Source organism: Propithecus coquereli, unplaced genomic scaffold (genome assembly GCF_000956105.1).
Source record: "Propithecus coquereli isolate 6110/MARCELLA unplaced genomic scaffold, Pcoq_1.0 Scaffold214, whole genome shotgun sequence".
Lineage (NCBI taxonomy): Eukaryota > Metazoa > Chordata > Mammalia > Primates > Indriidae > Propithecus > Propithecus coquereli.
In genome coordinates this window covers 548,527-567,331 of record NW_012146523.1, presented here as the reverse complement: position 1 = coordinate 567,331, position 18,805 = coordinate 548,527, and the positions used below count along the sequence as shown (strand labels likewise).

General features: G+C 36.0%; 1 protein-coding gene across 2 annotated transcripts in view; it reads right to left on the bottom strand.

Moving 5' to 3' along the window:
* Window positions 1-18,805, bottom strand: part of UBE2E2 (ubiquitin-conjugating enzyme E2E 2) — a 384,028-nt gene that overhangs the window by 79,766 nt on the left and 285,457 nt on the right. For both annotated transcript variants that reach the window (XM_012644571.1, XM_012644572.1), the window contains exon 4: window positions 7,108-7,240. In XM_012644571.1, coding sequence (XP_012500025.1) covers window positions 7,108-7,240 — 133 coding nt within the window. The remainder of the gene's footprint in view (window positions 1-7,107; window positions 7,241-18,805) is intronic.

The following is an 18,805-nucleotide window of genomic DNA, read 5'->3' as shown; positions in this document are numbered from 1 at the left end:
GATCCAGTTCCAACTCTAAGGAAAAAAAAAAAAAATCAAGGAAACTTGATCATTTGCCATAAAGGGACTGATATTTGATTTGGCAGGCAGTCTTAAAAATGAACTGAGACCTGCCCACTCTAACCAAGCTTTAACAAAATAACATTAAATACAGCTATTGAAGCAAGTATCACATTTAAATAAAGTGGAGAATATTTCATTTTTTTCTTACACATAGATTATTATTTCCCCATCTCACTTCTCAAGTGGACAATAAAATATGGTTTTTAAATTTATAAATAGTCAACATAGGGTATGTGTTCCATGTCTTGACCTAGTTCCATCAGGGGCCCTTTCCCACAAGATTAGGAAAATGTCAAATTTGAAGTTTCTTCCAGCTCAGTCTTGCAGAAGGTTTTCTCTTTACAAGACTACCTTTCAATATCTTATCGTCCGTGAGCTTTGTGACTCATGGGGTCTTTCTCTAAGAGTTCCCAGTGTTCACTGTTTTCTGGGACCAGTGAGTAAATCACCCACTACTCTGGTATTTCAGATACTGAAAACTTCATCTTGAGGAGTTACCCCACCTTTCTCTCTTCAGAAAACCCAAGTGAGGGAAGGGTGTCACTTCTGTAGATCTGTAAATCTTTCCTTGAAAAAGTTGCCTCTCTCTAGTAAGTGGGTTGCCATCTTTCCCTCGTCCTGACCGCGAACAAGCTCCTTGTTTTCCAAGCATCTGAATGTTTTACTCCAGTCTCCTCTGCTCACATAACTTCCGTATAGAAGAACATCCTTTGTGAAGGAACGTAGGCCTGTCTACCCCTCCCAGTTATGCTAACAGTAATATCAACCAACACCAACTCCCACTTGGAGTGAAGTCACATCCAAAGAGAAAGGAACTCCTGAGTATGGAGGGGCACAGCAAAATAGTTTGAAACCCCCACCTTTATGGTGGCGCTTTGATTGGCGTGTGCCAGTAGGTATCAGAGGGGCTGATTACACATCACCTCCATCAGAGCTCATGCAAAGGTATTGATGGCTGAGTTGATCCAATCTGACAGATTAAGTTGGCTTGGGCGGTATGTACCTCAGAGGAGATAATGATAAACTAAATTTCCTTCTCTAAAATTAGTGAACTGTTGCAGACTGTAAAAAGCTAGGGAGAGAGGTATCCTCCCAAAATATAACTAAATTCAACTTCTGGTCAGCCATATGGCTGGTTTCCTATTACCTTATAGGCATATTTAATTTGGTTTATAAAAAAAAAGTCAGTATTACCCAGAAAACAAACAAAATCCAATCCTACTTCTTAGTAATTCCTAAATTGGTGGTAGCTGGGAGTGGCAGCTGGACACACAAATGCAATGTGTATTGTTTTAAAAGCACAAAGACAATGGCACCATTTTGATCTATTTTTGATCATTACATTCATTTGGGAATTTCACATAAAATTAAAGAATAGTATGACACTTTTAAAGGTTTACCAAAAAGGAGCATGGCCCAAAAAGAAAAATTACTGACTCATGTGATGTAAGCAATCCTATAGCCCAATCAGATACTGAGGATACAAGGCTGTTTTGACACTAGTTAAGTGTGAAAATATGAAGTGCCTTCTTCTTCAGCTTAAAGCTGAGAAAAATCCAGAAATCAGTATTTATTATTAATATATATGTAATACCTTAGTCTCTGTGAATTAGGAACACATTGGAGAAAAGACCCCAGTGTCTTTGGAAAGAGGGTCCTTGGCAAAATTGAAAGACAGGCACTCAAAATCTAACATTCTTTCCTCCTTGTATCACCTCTTCCTCTCCCCACAAAAATACCTGGGTTGGGGAATGGTCTGATATAATTAATTATACCAGAGTGTATAATCGAAGAACAAATGTTCCTTCTTCCAGGGACATGAGCAGTTTAAATCTTCTCCATAACTGGAATGAAAGGCCCAATTTAGAACTGGGTTTGGATTCCAGTTTTGCTACCTACTTTTTGTGTGGCCTGTGTGCCACTTAACTTCCATGGACTACAGTTCTCTGATCCACTAAGTGGGGCATAATTAACATAATTATCCTGGGAATACAGGAGTGACATCAAAATAGACAAAGTCTCTGTGTTCATGGAGCTTACATGCTAACTGGGAAAAGGGAAACAAAATAAACAAATAAAGAAATATATAATGGCAGGAGGGACAAGTGCTATAGCAAAAAACCAAGTATGGTGGTGATGGTGGGGAAGCTTATAGGGAACATAAGGAGGCTGGAATTTGTCACGTAAGAGCCTCTCTGAAAAGGTGACATTTGAGCAGAGACTTGAAGGGAGAAATGGAGTAAGCCATGTGACTTTATGGGAAGATTTGTGAAAGAGCATACTTAGAGTATTTGAGTAAAAATTGATGGCTGGTGACTTTGAAAAGTATATTGTGGTGATATTTCGAGAGCTGGGAATCAGTAAAGAGTTTTAAGCAAAGAACTGATATAATCTGACACATTATAAAAGGAATCTTTGTAGAGTAAACACTGCAAGAGGGACAAGGGCAGAAGCAGGTAGCCCAGATAGGAGAATTCCACAATAACCTGGGGAAGGAAGCAGTTGGTGGTAGCTTGGACCACAGTGATATCAGGGAGAGGTGATGAGAAATGTTTAGATTCTGGATTTATTTTAAAGACTGAACCTGTGGCACTAGGTCTGCCCAGGCTGTGTGAGAAAAGTCAAGATGATTGTAACATTTTTAGTTTTGGCAATTGGAAAAACAGAGTTGATATTCCTTGAGACACTGGACTAGCTGGAGTGGGACTGGGGTGTATAATTAAAAGTTTGGTTTTGGACTTGTAAAATTTGAGATGACTATTGGATGTCCAAGTGCAGATGTCAAATAGGCAATTTGAAATGTACGAAAGGACTTGATACACGGCGAAGCTATACATGAATGTATGAACTCTGGTTAAAAACAAGTTAATTCATGTTATTCCGTAACAACTGTGTGTTCTCTAGCCAAGGCAGGAGTAAGGGAGTGGGCAGTTGGGTTACATACATAAATCACTGCTCTTTTTGAAAATCCTGGGAGACACACTCAACTTTCTTCTTTGAGCAGTAGCAGCAACAATAATAAAAAAAGCACGTAATAGGAACCAAGTTAGGATAAAGTTGTGGAACTCACTGCTGAACTTTAGTTATAGATCGCTGTCTGGCTTTCAAATGTTAGATATCAACTAAATAGCTACTGTATTCATGAGTAGCCTTGACCTGCCAATTTAAGTAAAAATCTGATGCGGAAAATAAAATGAAGACTTTGAAAATCTGAGGACCTAAATTGTCTATTTCACTGTCTGAAAGTAGTTAAAGTCTTTCCTGTTAGATGACATTTCATTAGTAAACAACCCATAGTTGGATTTTATAAACAACAACAACCAAATCCATAAGACTTATGATATGGTCTGATTGCTAAGATTTATTTAAAAGTATATTTGATAAAATTTGTAGTGAAAAACTATACTAAAAAGCTTTTAAATATTATTCTTAGTCTTGGACAGATACTTTTATGTACGTAATTTTTTTTTTTTTTAACACTTAAGGTATGAATTTTATCATTTCTTTTTTTGGAGAATTTCCTCTAGCAGATACTGTCTTACCATTACCAAAGAAAACAACGTTTTCTAGTAATAGACATGAACACTGACACAGCATGTCTGACTTGAGCCTAGGTTGCCTGAGATACAGAAAATAAATAACAAACATGCTTGACTGTCTTATCTATCTAATCTTAAATCTATTTAGAATGCTTACTTATTTTTTATAACATGTCCAGATTCACAGGAAGAAAGAAAAAAAGACAAATTAAGAATGGGTTACCTCTGTGCATTTCGATTGTAAAAACAGGTATCTGGCTTATTACCCAACATGATTCCTTAGTTAGGATGTCTTTCATTAGAATCTCTGAGACAAAAAACATTAGACACAGAGTGTCAGAGCATTTTCAAAGTTTTTTTTGGTAGGGAAAAAAATACAGGAATATAACATATTCCATTATTTTGCTTCTGAATTCAAGTACTCTTGTTAATTTTACTTGGTGTAAGACTTTTAAGAAAAAATACTTTGACATTATTCACAAAAAGAAATAATTGGACAATAGAATACATGAAAACTATTATACATTTCATTGGCAGTCAAATAAATGTAAATTAAAGCAACTATAAGATATCATTTTTCATCTATTGGACTGGCAGAGATTAGAAAAATTTGAAATCCTCAAAGCTGAGGAGAACGTAAGGAAGTATTAATACTATATTATCATATATTGATGGCCATGATGTGAAGTGATACAGTTTTTCTAGAGGACAATTTTTCAACCTTTATCAAAAACTCTTAGAAATATGTTCAAACTCTTTACACAAAAATTCCATGTCAACAAATTTAGCTTCAGAAAATAATCATACAAATATATGAAAATCTAATTATAAGGATGTTCATCACATTGCTGATTATAACAGAAGTAATGACAAGAACCTAAATATCCAACCACAGAAATTTTATTAAATTTTGGTAAATTTATATAATGAAATACTATGTAGCCTCTATAATTGTAACACAATTAAACACTTACTGGAAAGATATACAGTGTTGGGCAAAAATATATAATGTTAGGTAAGAAAGTAATTATGAAGCCATGGGGAGTATGGCTCACTTTTGCTAAAAAGATGTAGGTATGTATGCATACATATTTATATGTATAAATATATATGTGGAAAACAAAAATCTCAAAAGAGATATACCAAAATGGCATGAATAGTGAGTTTGGGGGGTATGATTTTGCTTATCTACAATAGCTTTTTATTCTATAACAGATACGTAGACTGCAAAATTAAAAACATTAAAATGTTCACATATTAAACTTCATTTTAAAAGTATAGATTTTGAACACTGAGGAGTTAGCACTAAGAAATATAATCCCCAATAAAATATAAAGCAGCTTCTACTTTATAAATAAATAAACATCTGAATTATAACAATAAAATATATGTTCACATTGAAAAATAAATACAGTATTAAAAAATTTTTAGACATACCAGCAGTTTATTACACTTCTCTTCTTGGCCATAATGAGTTAGAGTTCCATCTGACAATGATTTTCCCAGAGAGAATACTATCATTGGTGGTTAAGTACTCAACTGAAGACTTGGCATCAAATACAACTAACAATGTCATACACTCAACCTACACCATCATCCTTGAAATATGTGAGGACAGATATTAAATTTCTCCCATGACCCATTTTTACTAGTAAACTTCTCAAGCGCAGCCGTGTATAATTCAGGTAAGGTAAGTACATGGCCCCTGGAGTCAGAGTTCAGTAGATTCCTCGTTGTATATTCTTGGAAAACCTCTTTAAGCCTCATCTAAGTTTCCTCATCTGTGAGAGGGGAACATCCTGCCTAGAGTAAATACTAGAGTATTTCAGTGAAGAAATGAGTTGGCATAGTTGATGTCCAGTACAGGGCTTGACTCAGGAAAGAAACTTAAGAATACTAATGACTCTCTTCCCCTAGCTTTTCTTAGCTTTGTTTCATCTACAAATTTCTGCCATGCAGAACTTAAGTCCACACATTTTCCGAGACTTCTATTTCACAGAACAGACCACACCAGATTTACAAGCAGCTCAACAGCCTGGGCTGATTTTTCCTTCCTTTTCCTCACTCTGTACATCCTTTATTGCAGAGGCTGTCAAGGAAAGATTCTCACATCACTGGTAGTGCAACAGACACTCCAGGTGATTTACGGGCTGGTCAAAAGTAGAAAGTACATGTATAAGGTTCCCATCCAGTAAAAGGAGAAAAGAAGTATTAGATTTACGATGGCTTTACTATTGAAAACCTACCAAATGCAAGCTCTGGGTGGTCACCAGTGCTACCAGCTCAGTAAACTTGAATAAAATGTATTGTGTAATATAGTAAGGAGAATGAGCTTTGAGACTAGACTCCCCAGGTTTAAATCCTGACACCATGATTGTTGCATAATGCTGGGCAAGTTAGTTTCTTTGTGCCTTTGTTTTTTCATTGGTAAAATGAAGATAATTATAATTATTACTTATTGACCTAGTATCAAAGCACTATCCAAGCATTAATGGAAAGGAAGAAAAAGGAGAGAGCAGGAGGAAAAAAAAGGAGGGAGGGGAATTACAGAAAGTCATGGTGAAGGTCTATTCTTATTCTTGTTTTTGAAAATTGTTTACTCCAACTCACAACTCAAAGCTGTTTTATTTTCCTGTGCATTGAGAAGTTACGTCAGGGCCAGATGGCAATTCTTTCTAAGTAGCCAAATAAAACACAGAGTCAGTATTCTCAGGATGATTTCCTTTGCCATATTAGAAAACAAATGCTAACGGAGATAGTATTTATAATAATCAAATGACTGAATTATAGGCAGTAAAAAGGAATATAAAGACATCTTAAAGCACATAATCTTGGCTTAAATAAATGAGTTATTCCATGTTCTGAATGTACTGCACTCTTGTACTTTCTTTTGACATGAACATAAATGACATTTCATTAATTAATCAGTTTTAGTAATAGATTATTATAAATACTTCCTTACTAAATTTTCTTGGCATGATATTTAAACCTCTGTGGGTCACACTTTCCATGCTAGTGCATGTGTATTTTATGTAAGCAGCTGTACCCTGGAGGCACCAAAACTCAGAGCTCTACAGCTAGGGCTATAAACTCTGCTTTGGTGAGGCTTCCTCTGTCTCTAGCCTGACTTCTGGGCTTTGGCTCCGGCTCCAGCTCCAGCACCAGCACCAGGCTATGTCTGGTTCTCTGGGTTCTGGTGTTAGCCCTGGCCCAATCTCACTTCCACCCATAAAACATGGTGTTTTATATTATATTAAAACATATACCACAGAAAGGAGACAATAAGGAGGGATGAGGAAAAGCAATGAAACTAGTAAAAAGCTGGGATTGGGTAATAACCTGCAATTTTTCACGTTGTTTCCTTTTATACACTATCAGTCCTGGGAAGTTGTCTATGCTAACAGAATAGGCATGCATTCCTAGATATGTATATTTAAGAATATTATATGTATATATACATATAATCATACATATTGCTAAAAATGGATGAATACTTCATACTGACCTTAGGGGGTTTAAACGGATAGTCTGGTGAAAAGGTAATATCAAGAAAGAACACCCCTCCTTCATAGACAGATCCTGGGGGTCCCAATATAGTTGACCTCCATTCATAAATGTTGTCTCCTTTGGGTCCAGCACTGAAATAAGACATACAAATGAAACGTGCTTAGAAATTATATAAAGCCTGGAATTTAAAAAATCTATTTATGGTAACAATAAATTGAGCAATTCCATAAAAACAGAACGAAGTTAATAGATTCTCTATTACAATTCATACTGTCAATATCATTGTTCTATAAATGAAATTTGTTGATATTACTTAATAAAACAGAACCAAAAAGATCCTGTTTTGTCACTCACAACCCTAAGTGTATGTTACAGAAGAATCTAAGGACCACGGGCCAGAGGTAAGGAAAACAAACGTTTAATAAAAGTATGAAACTATTTGTCAAGTCAAAGAGACAAAATTTCAAAATGAGAAAGGCTGTTGGAGCACAACTACTCTAACCCCTTTGCTAGCAACTGGGAACACAAATGAGGTCCATGGAGATCAGTAAATATGCATCATGCAAAGACTCAGCTCAAATATCATACCCCATTTGAATCCTTTTTTTTTTTTTTGTAAGACAGTGTCCTGCTCTGTTGCCCAGGCTGGAGTACAGTGGCATGATCATAGTTCAGTGCAACCTCCAACTCCTCAAGCTATCTGTCCTACCTCAGCCTCCAAAGTGGCTGGGACTACAGGCATGTAGCACCATGCCTGGCTATTTTTTCTATTTTTTTTTTGTAGAGATGAGGTCTCGCTATGTTGACCAGGATGGTCTGGAACAATCCTCCTTAAGCAATCCTCCTCCCTCAGCCTCCAAACTGCTAGGATTATGGATGTGAGCCACTATACCTGGTCCCTCCATCTAAATCTTTCTTTCTCTCCAAAGGACTCAGGACCCATAAATCAGAGCAGTGAGGTCTGAGGCTGATAAAATGTATCATTTTGTTTTATAACTATGTTTTGTAACTATTGTAACTATTGCTTCTTTTGTCCCTCCCTAGAATTTCCTTGAGGAGTAGGTTTTGCCTTGCCCTTAGTGCCTAGTAAGGAAAGGTTCCTCAGATGATAGCAAAGCAAGTAAAGAAGCCACATGGTTACTAGCAGCAAACCTGTATCTCTGACTCTCAGAGAAATTTGCTGGGAAAATAAAGCCCACATGAGTCAAGTGAATTTTGTTAGCTCTCTCAGGTGAACAGATGGACAAAATGAGATTAGGATTCATTTTTCCAGTGTTCTTTTTGCTTTAATAAGGCATTACCTACATCTAATAGCTAGAAATTCTCCTACACCCTAGAGCACAGTGGGCAACACTATTAAGGTGCTTGGGAAAGAGTTTATTGCCAACAAAGATTTAGCTTCTTTTCCCTCTTATTTTGAAATCAATTTATATCTACAAAAATCTATTGTTGAGCAACCATTTTATCATGAATAGCCATTTATGATAAAAAGAAAAAACTCAGCAAAATTGGAATAGAAGGAAATTTCTTTAACCTGAAAAAAGACTTCTATCATGAATCTCACAGCAACTACCGTATTCAATGGGAAAATATTAAAAGCACTCCCTTTATATTGAGGAACAAGACAAGGATGCCCACTATTTTTACTTCTAATCAGTACTGTACTAGAGATCATATTCAGCAAAGTATGAAAAAAAAAAAGAAAAAAGAAAAGGTATATGGATTGGAATGGAAGAAATAGTGCTCCTAGCATTTGTAGTATTTATGTTCACAGAAAAAAATACAAAAATATATATAATTTATTAAACTTAATAAAAGAGTTTAGCAAAGTGGCTAGATAAAAGATCAATATCCAAATATCAATTTCATTTCAATATGCCAACAAAATTAAAAATGTATTTTTAAAATGAGATACACCAGTATTAAAAATACAAGAAACTTACGAATAAATTTCATAAAAGATATATAAGGTCTTTATGGACAAAATTGTAAAACTTATTGACATACACTCAAGAGAGCTAAATAAAAAGGGAGAGATACCAAGTTTATGCGTAAGGATACAACAGTGGGAGGCTTAACAAGACTAGTTCCATTTTGCTGACCCCCTGCAGTAACATCCTTTAGCTTGAAAGCTTCTGCTTAGCTGCACGTAGGCCAGCTAATTATAGGAAGAATTTATTTTGTAGTTCAACTCTAGAAGATGATAACCATCCTTTTCCCAAAACTAACTCCTGGGGAGATAAGGAAAGTATGCACACAAGTAACAATGCTATGTTAAAGATTTATAGGAACATCTTGCTCTGACCTACATCCTCCAAAGTTAACTGGCCAAGAACAATGAAATTTTACAACCTACTCGGACTCTCTCTGACGCCCAGAGGTCTACAGTCCTCAGTTGCAAGCCCCCCGCCCTTAACGTAAAAAGGAGCCTAAAGTTCATATAATTTAGGAAGGTTCTTCAGGGCATTAGTTCTCCATCTTCTCAGTTTGCTGGCTCTCTTAATAAAAGTCATTTTCCTTGCACCAACATCTTGTCTTTGGACTTACTGGCTGTCCTGTGGCGAATGGTACAAGCTTAGATTCATTATAAGGAGACTCAATATCCCACAGAAGTAAATTTCCCCAAACTGATCTATTACAATTCCAATCAAAGTTTAACAGTTTTTAAAAATTGAAACTTTACAAGTTGATTCTAAAATGTGTTTGGAAGCTCATAGAAACTCCTCAAACTTTTCCACACACATATGGAAACCCGATTTATACCAGAACTAATGGGACTAGGAAAATAGTTTTTGTATTTGGAAAACAGAGAAATTGAATTTTTATCTTTAATAAATACACAAAACTCTCCTGCAGAAGGATTAAACACTTAAATGCATAAGTCAAAATTTTAGAGTTTGACTGATGAAAGTGACAAGGCAAGCCGACAAACTGAGAAAAGATAGTTGGGTCATATAAAATCAACCAAATTCTAGTGTACAGAACACACAACTTCCTAAGAATCAATAAGAAGAAGCCTAACTCCACTAAAAAAGACATGAGTAAACATTTAAAAAAAAAAAGGAATCACAAATGGCCAATAATGTGAAAAATGCTCAGTCTCATCCAATACAGGAAAATGAAATCTAAAATCACAATTCTGTAATATTATTTCACAAAATATATAGGCTAAAATAAATGCCTGACAAAACCATGTGTTGATGAGGATGTAGAAAAACCATAACTCCTAAACATTGCTGATGAGAGTTCAATCGCTTTGGATAAGAATGTAGGCTTATCTAGTTAAGATGAGTATACAGTTGACCCTTGAACAACACAGGTTTAAACTGCATGTGTCCACTTAAACACAAATTTTTTTCACTAATTATATTGCAAATTTTTTGAGATTTGTGACAATATTAAAACCCTTCAGATGGACTACAAAGTCTAGAAACATCAAACAAATTAAGAAAATGTTTAAGTATGTCATAATGCATAAAATATATGTAGATACTAGTCTATTTTATCATTTACCATTTGTCATTTATCATAAAATATACACAAATCTCTAATAAAAAGTTAAAAGGTATCAAAACTTACACAAACACTTATCATATGTGGCACCATTCACAGTCAAGAGAAATGTAAACATAGATGCAATATTAAATCATAACTGCAAAAAATTAACTGTAGTACATACTTTACAATTGTAATAATTTTACAGCCAATCTCTTATTGCTATTGTGGTGAGCTCAAGTGTTGCAAGTAACTGCTTAAAACACTGTGTAACACTAGTCATCTCCGCATGAGCAATTTTTCTCTCCAGTAAATTGTCCATTGCAGCAAAAAGTGATCTCTCACGGTTCTTGTGTGCTTTTCATTGTGTTTCATGCAATACAGTAAACTTAAATAACAGCATGGGACCCATAAAAAGGGCCACTAGTGACGCTGTAAGTGCTCCCAAGAAGCAAAGTCATGTCAATACAAGAAAAAGTTGAATTACTTGACCTCAGATTGAGATCTGCAGTTGTGGCTGCCCACCATTTCAGACAGACAATTCATCTTGTAAAGAGATGATATAAACTTACGGTATCGATAAATACATTACAGTATTGTAAATGTATTTTCTCTTCCTTCCTTATGATTTTCTTCATAATATTTTCTTTTCTCTAGCCAACTTTATTGTAAGGATACAGTATATAATACATATAGCATACAAAATATGTGTTAATTGACTGTTTATGTTATCTTCAGTAAGCCTTCTGTGATCAACAGTAGGCTATTCATTGTTAAATTTTGGGGGGGAGGGGTCAAAAGTTATACATGGATTTTTGACTGCACAGGGGGTCAGCTCCCTTAATCCCCATGTTGTTCAAGGGTCAACTGTACTCTTATTTTAAAACATAGCAATTGCACTCCTAGGTATATACCACAGAGAAACTTTGACACGTGTGTACCAGAAGCCATGTATAAGAATGTTCTTGGAAGCATTATTTGTAATAGCAAAATTGGAAACAACACAAATGCCCACTGACAGAAAAAGGGATACATTTACCCAAAGGAATGCTATACAGCAGTGAAAATATCTGAAGAAACATGAATGAATCTTAAAGATACACTGAATAAAAAAGCAAGTCTAAAAAGAATATATACAGTATGATACGATTTCTACGATGCTTAAAAACAAGAAAATATATTGTTGAGAGGTACGTAAATGTGGGGTAAGGCAAGAAAATGAGTAAGAAAAAAGTTCAGAACAGTGGTTTTCTGGGTGGGAGCAGAGGTTGGAGGAGCAGCACATAGGAGCTTCGAGAGTTCTGGGTAGTTCTCCTTCTCACTGTGTGTGGTGGATTCAAGAGTTATCTGTTTTATTACCAGGTTTCATAATCTACTTACGTATTAGATATGTTCTTATATTTGTATCAAATTTTTATATTAAGAAAAAGTACGCCAAAAGTGTACCAAAATGCTACGTGAGAAAAGGAAGCTGCAGCATATGTACGGTGTGATCCTATTGTATAAGTTAAAGAAAGATCCTAATGTATAAATACTTAATATCGTTTATGGATACATATCTTTGTCAAAGTCATTTAAGAAATAGACTGGAAAGATATACTTAAATTTATGATAGTGGTTGTGCAAAGAAAAAGAACAGGGGTGAGGTGAAGTGGGGAGATAGAAGGAAATAGATCTAGAGATGAGAAATGAAGCAGAGTTCAATTTTATTTCTAGTGTTTAATTTTTCTTATTTAAGAAAGGAGGAAATCATATCAGTTATCCTAGCTTAGTGCAAAGGGTTGAAATATATTGAGAAGCAGTGGTGCAAGGGACCAGAGTATAGCAGTACTGCCCTTTCTTCCCTCTTATCTACCAATCCTGAAGCTGGCAATGAGGCACAGAGCATATTCAGCCCAGATGACAATAAAGCTTTGGCAATCTGCCTCTTGTTGCCAGACAAGCTCACTCACTCAGATGAATAATAATACACATGGTCACGCCCTGAGCTATAATTAAACTCAATATGAATAGATAAATTTATCAGAAGGAAGAGCTTAGAAGTAAATTATAGGTTTACAGTTACAACAGTATTTCAAGGTAGATGAAGAAATTTAGTTAAAAAAATACGCATAGGAGAGTACACAGCCTATGAAACAATGTGCACAAACACTTTTCAAACACAAAGATATAATTTCTCTAAGTCACTGTGAGGAATTTTTAAGATGAGCTTCCAAGAATGGTAACCACGGTTAGTTTTTTTTTTTGAGACAGAGTCTCACTCTGTTGCCTGGGCTAGAGTGAGTGCCGTGGCATCAACCTAGCTCACAGCAACCTCAAACTCCTGGGCTCAAGCGATCCTTCTGCCTCAGCCTTCCGAGTAGCTGGGACTACAGGCATGTGCCACCATGCCCGGCTAATTTTTTCTATATATTTTTAGCTGTCCAATTAATTTCTTTCTATTTTTGGTAGAGACGGGGTCTCGCTCTTGCTCAGGCTGGTCTCGAACTCCTGAGCTCAAACAATCCACCTGCCTCGGCCTCCCAGAGTGCTAGGATTACAGGCGTGAGCCACCACACCCGGCCCACAGTTAGTTTTATAATACAGGCTAAATAAGGAGTCATCAAATAGTGTCATTTGAGGAAGAGACTCAGAATTATAGGACAGGAGGTATCTCACTAAAGAGGGCAGTGTCTGCAGATAATGTAAACTTAATTTGTGTCCACTCCAAGTTTTATATGGCTCTGTCAGAACTCTAAAATTTACTGGTTCTTTGAAATCAGTCAGCCATCTAATAGTAGACTAAAATAACATAGCTAGTGTTATTACTCTGAGTTGGTTTATACTGTTGAAGTATGCTTTTTTAAGAAATACTGAGCCGGCAACAACAAACTACCTTGAAAACAGATTGTTGTTTTATAATGCAATATAAAATTAGTATTTCCAGATTGCGTTTTAGCAATCTGGCCTCCTCTACCATTTTAGAAATGATATATCTATCACCTGGAATCTGAAAGCTAACAGCAGTAGTTCTTGAACTATACAGCCCCATGCCCCACTCTCATTTGGATACAACCCAGTTGAGAACCCTTGGTATAAAAGTCCAGAACTTGTTGTATAATACAGTAGCCTTATGGTTACTGAGCACCTGAAATGTGGCTAGAGCAAATTGAGATGTGCTGTAAATGTGAAATATATACCAAATTTTGAAGACAATGCAAAGGAAAACAAGATATCTCATTAATAATAATTTTAATTTAATAATCACTTAATATTTATCTACTTAATTATTTAATAATAAATAATTACATGTTGAAATGGCAATATTTGGGATATACTGGGCTAAAAGTATATTCAAATAAACTTATCTTTTTTTTTGCTTTTTAAAATGTGGCTACTAGGCAATTTAAAATTACACATGTGGCTCACATTATATTTCTATCCCACAGTACTGTTCTAGACTAGTGCTACCCCATAAAGCTTCTGTGATAATGGAAATATTCTAGTTCTGCTTATCTTTATCCAATATGGCAGCCACTAGCCGCATGTGGTCATCGGGCACTTGAAATGAGGTTGGTGAGATCAGAACTAAAATTTCATTTGATTTTAATAAATTTAAATTTAAACAGCTACATGTGGGGGCTAGTGCCTACTGTATTGGACAGTTCCAGTCTAGAGGCCCATATTGACCAAAATTATTTTTAATATGTCAGAATTATTTAGATCTATTCAAAACAGAAGAATGGGCTTGTATATACTTTACTGAATCAAAGAAGTGAGAAGCAAATGCTGTAGATTGTTTTATATTTTTGACAATTACTTCTCCCCTAAATTGATCAAATAAAATTTGGTACCAAAGGATGCCTGCAGTATAGAGAAGTGGTAAAGAACATAAACAGGCTCTAGAGTCTGGCTTGCTTGTCTGAATCCTAGCCCTGCTATTTAAAACCTGTTATGACCCTGGGTAAATGTGTATTTGTTGTGTGTCTGAAGTTTCCTCATCAGCAAAATGGAGTAATTATTAGCACCAACCTTGTGAAGCAACTATAAATTTTTAGTAGTATTGTATTCATAGAACTTGAAAAATGGACCCTGTAAAAGCACAAATAGTAAGCTTCCAAACGTTAGCTGCTATTGTGGTTGCTACTGCATGTTGTGGATGATACAGAAGTTTACAAACACACTCAAAAGGTTAATTGTCTAGTAAATTTATAAAAAGAGTTTCAGGATCTTTGGACTAGAAAACAAGCTACCAAGACCTGTATATTAAAAAAAATAACAATAATCCTTCAACCTAATCTTATAATGTATATTTAGATACGCAGAACTTTGGAAATCATCCAAAATCCATAGCTGCTACTTTTAGGAAATCCAATTTGTCAATGAATGGAATGTTTATTTAACATCAGAATTTTTAGGTATGAGGTTATGTAGCAATGTTTTCCCACTTGCAGTATTCTTAAAATGATCAATTCTCTTAACAATATTATTTTAGATTTTATTTTTTAAATAAAAAAACCCAAAACTAACATTCATCGTTAAATTTTAAAAGAAAATTAGATAAATCTATTAAAATGCAAATATACGCAAATTACAAATTGGTTGAATGCTTAAGGTTGCTGCTGAAGAGAAATCCTGCTAGAGAATCATTGTTATAAACTATGTTCAGCTTCCCATGCTGCAGCCCCAATGTACAGCTGGAATACCACACACAAGGAAAATGATGAAAAGGACTAGGCCCTCACTGTCTTTATTTAAGGTCATAAGATGCTATAAACATATTGAATACTTTCAATGTGCTATGCCATGGCTATGACTCTAAGTGCTGTGTCTGCTGTTTTTCCCCCAAACATTGACTTTGGAACAGTAAAGAGGAAGGATGTCTGGGCAAAGTTGGGATTCTGGCTCCACAGGAGTAGAGTATCTCTAATGTGCTATCACTTCCCAGTCAATCTTTCTGTGCCTCAATCCCTTCAAAAGTAAAATGAGATAATAATGGTACCTGAATCAAAGAGTATTGGGAGGTTTAATGGTATTAATACAAATAAAATGTTTTGAACCTTGTTGAACATAGTAAATGCTGAATAAACATTAGTTATTTGTATTAGTATAAATTTTGATTGTAAGGGATTATAATTTTGATGGCATAACTAGAACAAATCAAATGGGAATGGGCTTTTTAAAATTAGTATTCATGGAATAGGCTAGCTAAAAAGAAAGTTTTAACTGCAGCTAACATTCATAGTTAGAAATTCAAGTGTATTTCACAGCAAGTGAGAGCTGCTGTCTATTAGTTCTATTACCCAGAGAGATTCTCTTAAAGTGTTGTGTGACTCACCAGGTAGGGATGTGTCTTGTTTGAAGAATAGGTGTTCAGTCCCTGCAGACCCAAATTAAACTTATTAAAGATGATCCTCAGGGCAGGGGACTGACCTGAAACTGATGTGGACAGGGTGGTGAGAAGATAGTACAAGGGGATTTTTCAGAAGCTCTAGTTGATATGTAAGACTCCATGGAACTGAATTCATCTCTTCCAGTGGGCAGGCACATTGTTCACACTCAAATGATATACTGCACCTATGTCCAAAGTTCCTTTGGAAACTAGCTGTAGGAATATTGAGCTTCTGGCTTACAACGTAATAATGAATGTGTTTCCTCTAGTGTTTGTCTCCCTGTAATTTAGGAGTCTACTCCAATTCATTTGTCCTCTTCAATGATACCTCTTCTGTGTTTGCCTCCTTAGAAGTTCTATCCTCAGCCATCTTGTCTTCTCACCTCCATTCTGGGTATCCATTATCCACCTTTGATAATCTACCAAACAGTGACAGCATCTTTAATCTGGTCAGAAATCTGAGGGTCATCCTAGACTATGGCTTCCTCCTTCTCTCCTTTAAATTTTCTAAATCCTGTTGAATCTTATTTCATAGTACCTCTATAATCTGTCTTTTAGCTGTATCAATTCTCACTTAGGTTACGGCATCAGCATCCTCTGTGGTTTCTCTGCCTACAGTCTTGCCTTCCTCCAATATATCCACCACGTTGCAGATAGGGCAATATTCAGAAACTCTTTTAGATGTGATCTTTTGTTTTTCTGATTCTCTGCCTTCTTCAAGATCAAGCCCGAATTTCTTGGTGGCATACAAGGTCTTTCACAAAGATTTAGTTCCCATTCACATTTCTGTCCTAATCCCTTGCCATCCCTTGTCACTCCCAGAGCTCTCCTCCAACTCTATTCTCTAATCATACTGGAATTTACCTGTAGAACTTCCAAGGCAGCTCGGCTCTTTGTCGTCTCCTGGCTTTTGCATAAGATGTCTATAGCTCTCATTATTCTATTTGACCTTTAGTCTTCTTAGCTGCACCCTCCTCTAGGACATCTTCCCTAGCCCCTAAAGGCTACACTAGGTTCTCCTTTGGAAGTGGTAATATTCTACACAAATATTGGCATTATAAAAACAGAGATATGCATGGGACCTTTAATAATGAGGAAAGAGGAAATATTAAACAACAGCATAATGTGAATCACAGGAAAAAAGAACTCTACCCTGATAGTGAAAAGGCATCCCCTATGCCCAAGACAGTGTTAAGAAACAGGCCAATTGTGTACTGTCTGAGAGGTCAAATTAAGAATAGTGTTTCATAAACTCTTGAGGTTCCCTATATGTATATATATTTTTTGAGATAGAGTCTCACTCTGTCACCCTGGCTAGAGTGCAGTAGCATCATCATAGCTCACTGCAACCTCAAACTCCTAGGCTCAAGCAATCCTCCTGACTCAGCCTCCCAAGTATTTGTGACTATAAGGGCACACCACCATGGCCGGCTAATTTTTTCTATTTTTTGTAGAGACGGGGTGTTGCTCTTGCTCAGGCTGGTCTCAAACTCTCAAGCTCAAAGGACTGGCCTGCCTGAGCCCCCCAGAGTTCTAGGATTACAGGAGTGAGCCACTGTGCCCAGCCCCCTACATTTGTATTGAGTAATTAAAAAACAAAGACTACCAAAACATCTTAGGAAGTTAGGACATAATAGCACAGATAGCAAAGATCCATTTCATATACTGAACTCCAAGCAGAACTGGATTGTTAATCTTTTATCCTTCATGAACCTTCTTTCTAGTCCTTAAGTGTCTGGTCCTAATTCTCCTGAAGTATTCAAAGAAAAATAATTATCTTATATTTTTGACAATGAGTGCTTAACAAATGAGAAGGATATTTACCCTCAATCATATTTTCCAGATCTGAGACATAAAGATGAGGAAAAAAATGATTTCAGTCGGCTATAGTTACCTTTCCCCAAATCTTAAAGTTACTACTGTTAATCTACTTTGTCTGTATCCTTTGTTAACACTGACATTGTTAACAACTTAGCAGAGAGGAAGAAACAGAAGGAAGAGAGGATTTTAAACAAAAAAATAACTACTTCTTAATAATCATAGTATTTCCTTTCCCCAGGTTAGTAGCTAGCAAGATAGCATGCTTAGTAAGTAAACCAGCCCTCTGTAAGTCATTGAGAAAGGAAGACTCTTTCAGTAAGTTCATGACACCCCTAGACTTCCCTGCCCCTTTTTGTGTTACCTGTGTATTTAATGTTCCCAATGTGTAATACATTGCAGTGAGTGTACGACTATGCAACAGACTTGAAATTTTAAGAGACATAACTATATAAAGTAGTGAGCAGGGAGAAGCGGAGAAACTGGGAAGCAGGAAGACTATAGGGAAACTTCCTTTTCCTTTTAAGATACATTTTTATAATACACATGCACTTGTAAGCACAAAGACAAGCCACAGAGTCAAATAGGTTATAATTAGAAGAACTTTGGAAACCATCTAGTTCAACTTTTTCATGACACAGAAGCATGCATTAGAACTGGACTGGAAGTCCACTGAGTTGGACAAATGGCATAAAGTCCATCGGAATTACTCAAAACACTGAATTATAAAATTTTTAATCCTTAGTTGAAAGGACCCTAGAAATGAGTTAATTGAGTGGATCACAACCTTTTCTTTTTTCCTTTCCAATATACCCTCCTCTCCTTGCAGTAAAAATGACCCACTTCAGCAGTGATTCTCAGTATGTACATGGGGGAAGAGAAAAGGAAGGATCAATTAGAAAAAATGAAAAGGCTCCTCCCCCACTAAGATTCATTTCTACCCAAAGCCCTCATTTCAAAGGTTATAATATTAGGGGCCAGCAAGGTGAAGTGCTTTGCCCAAGGCCACACT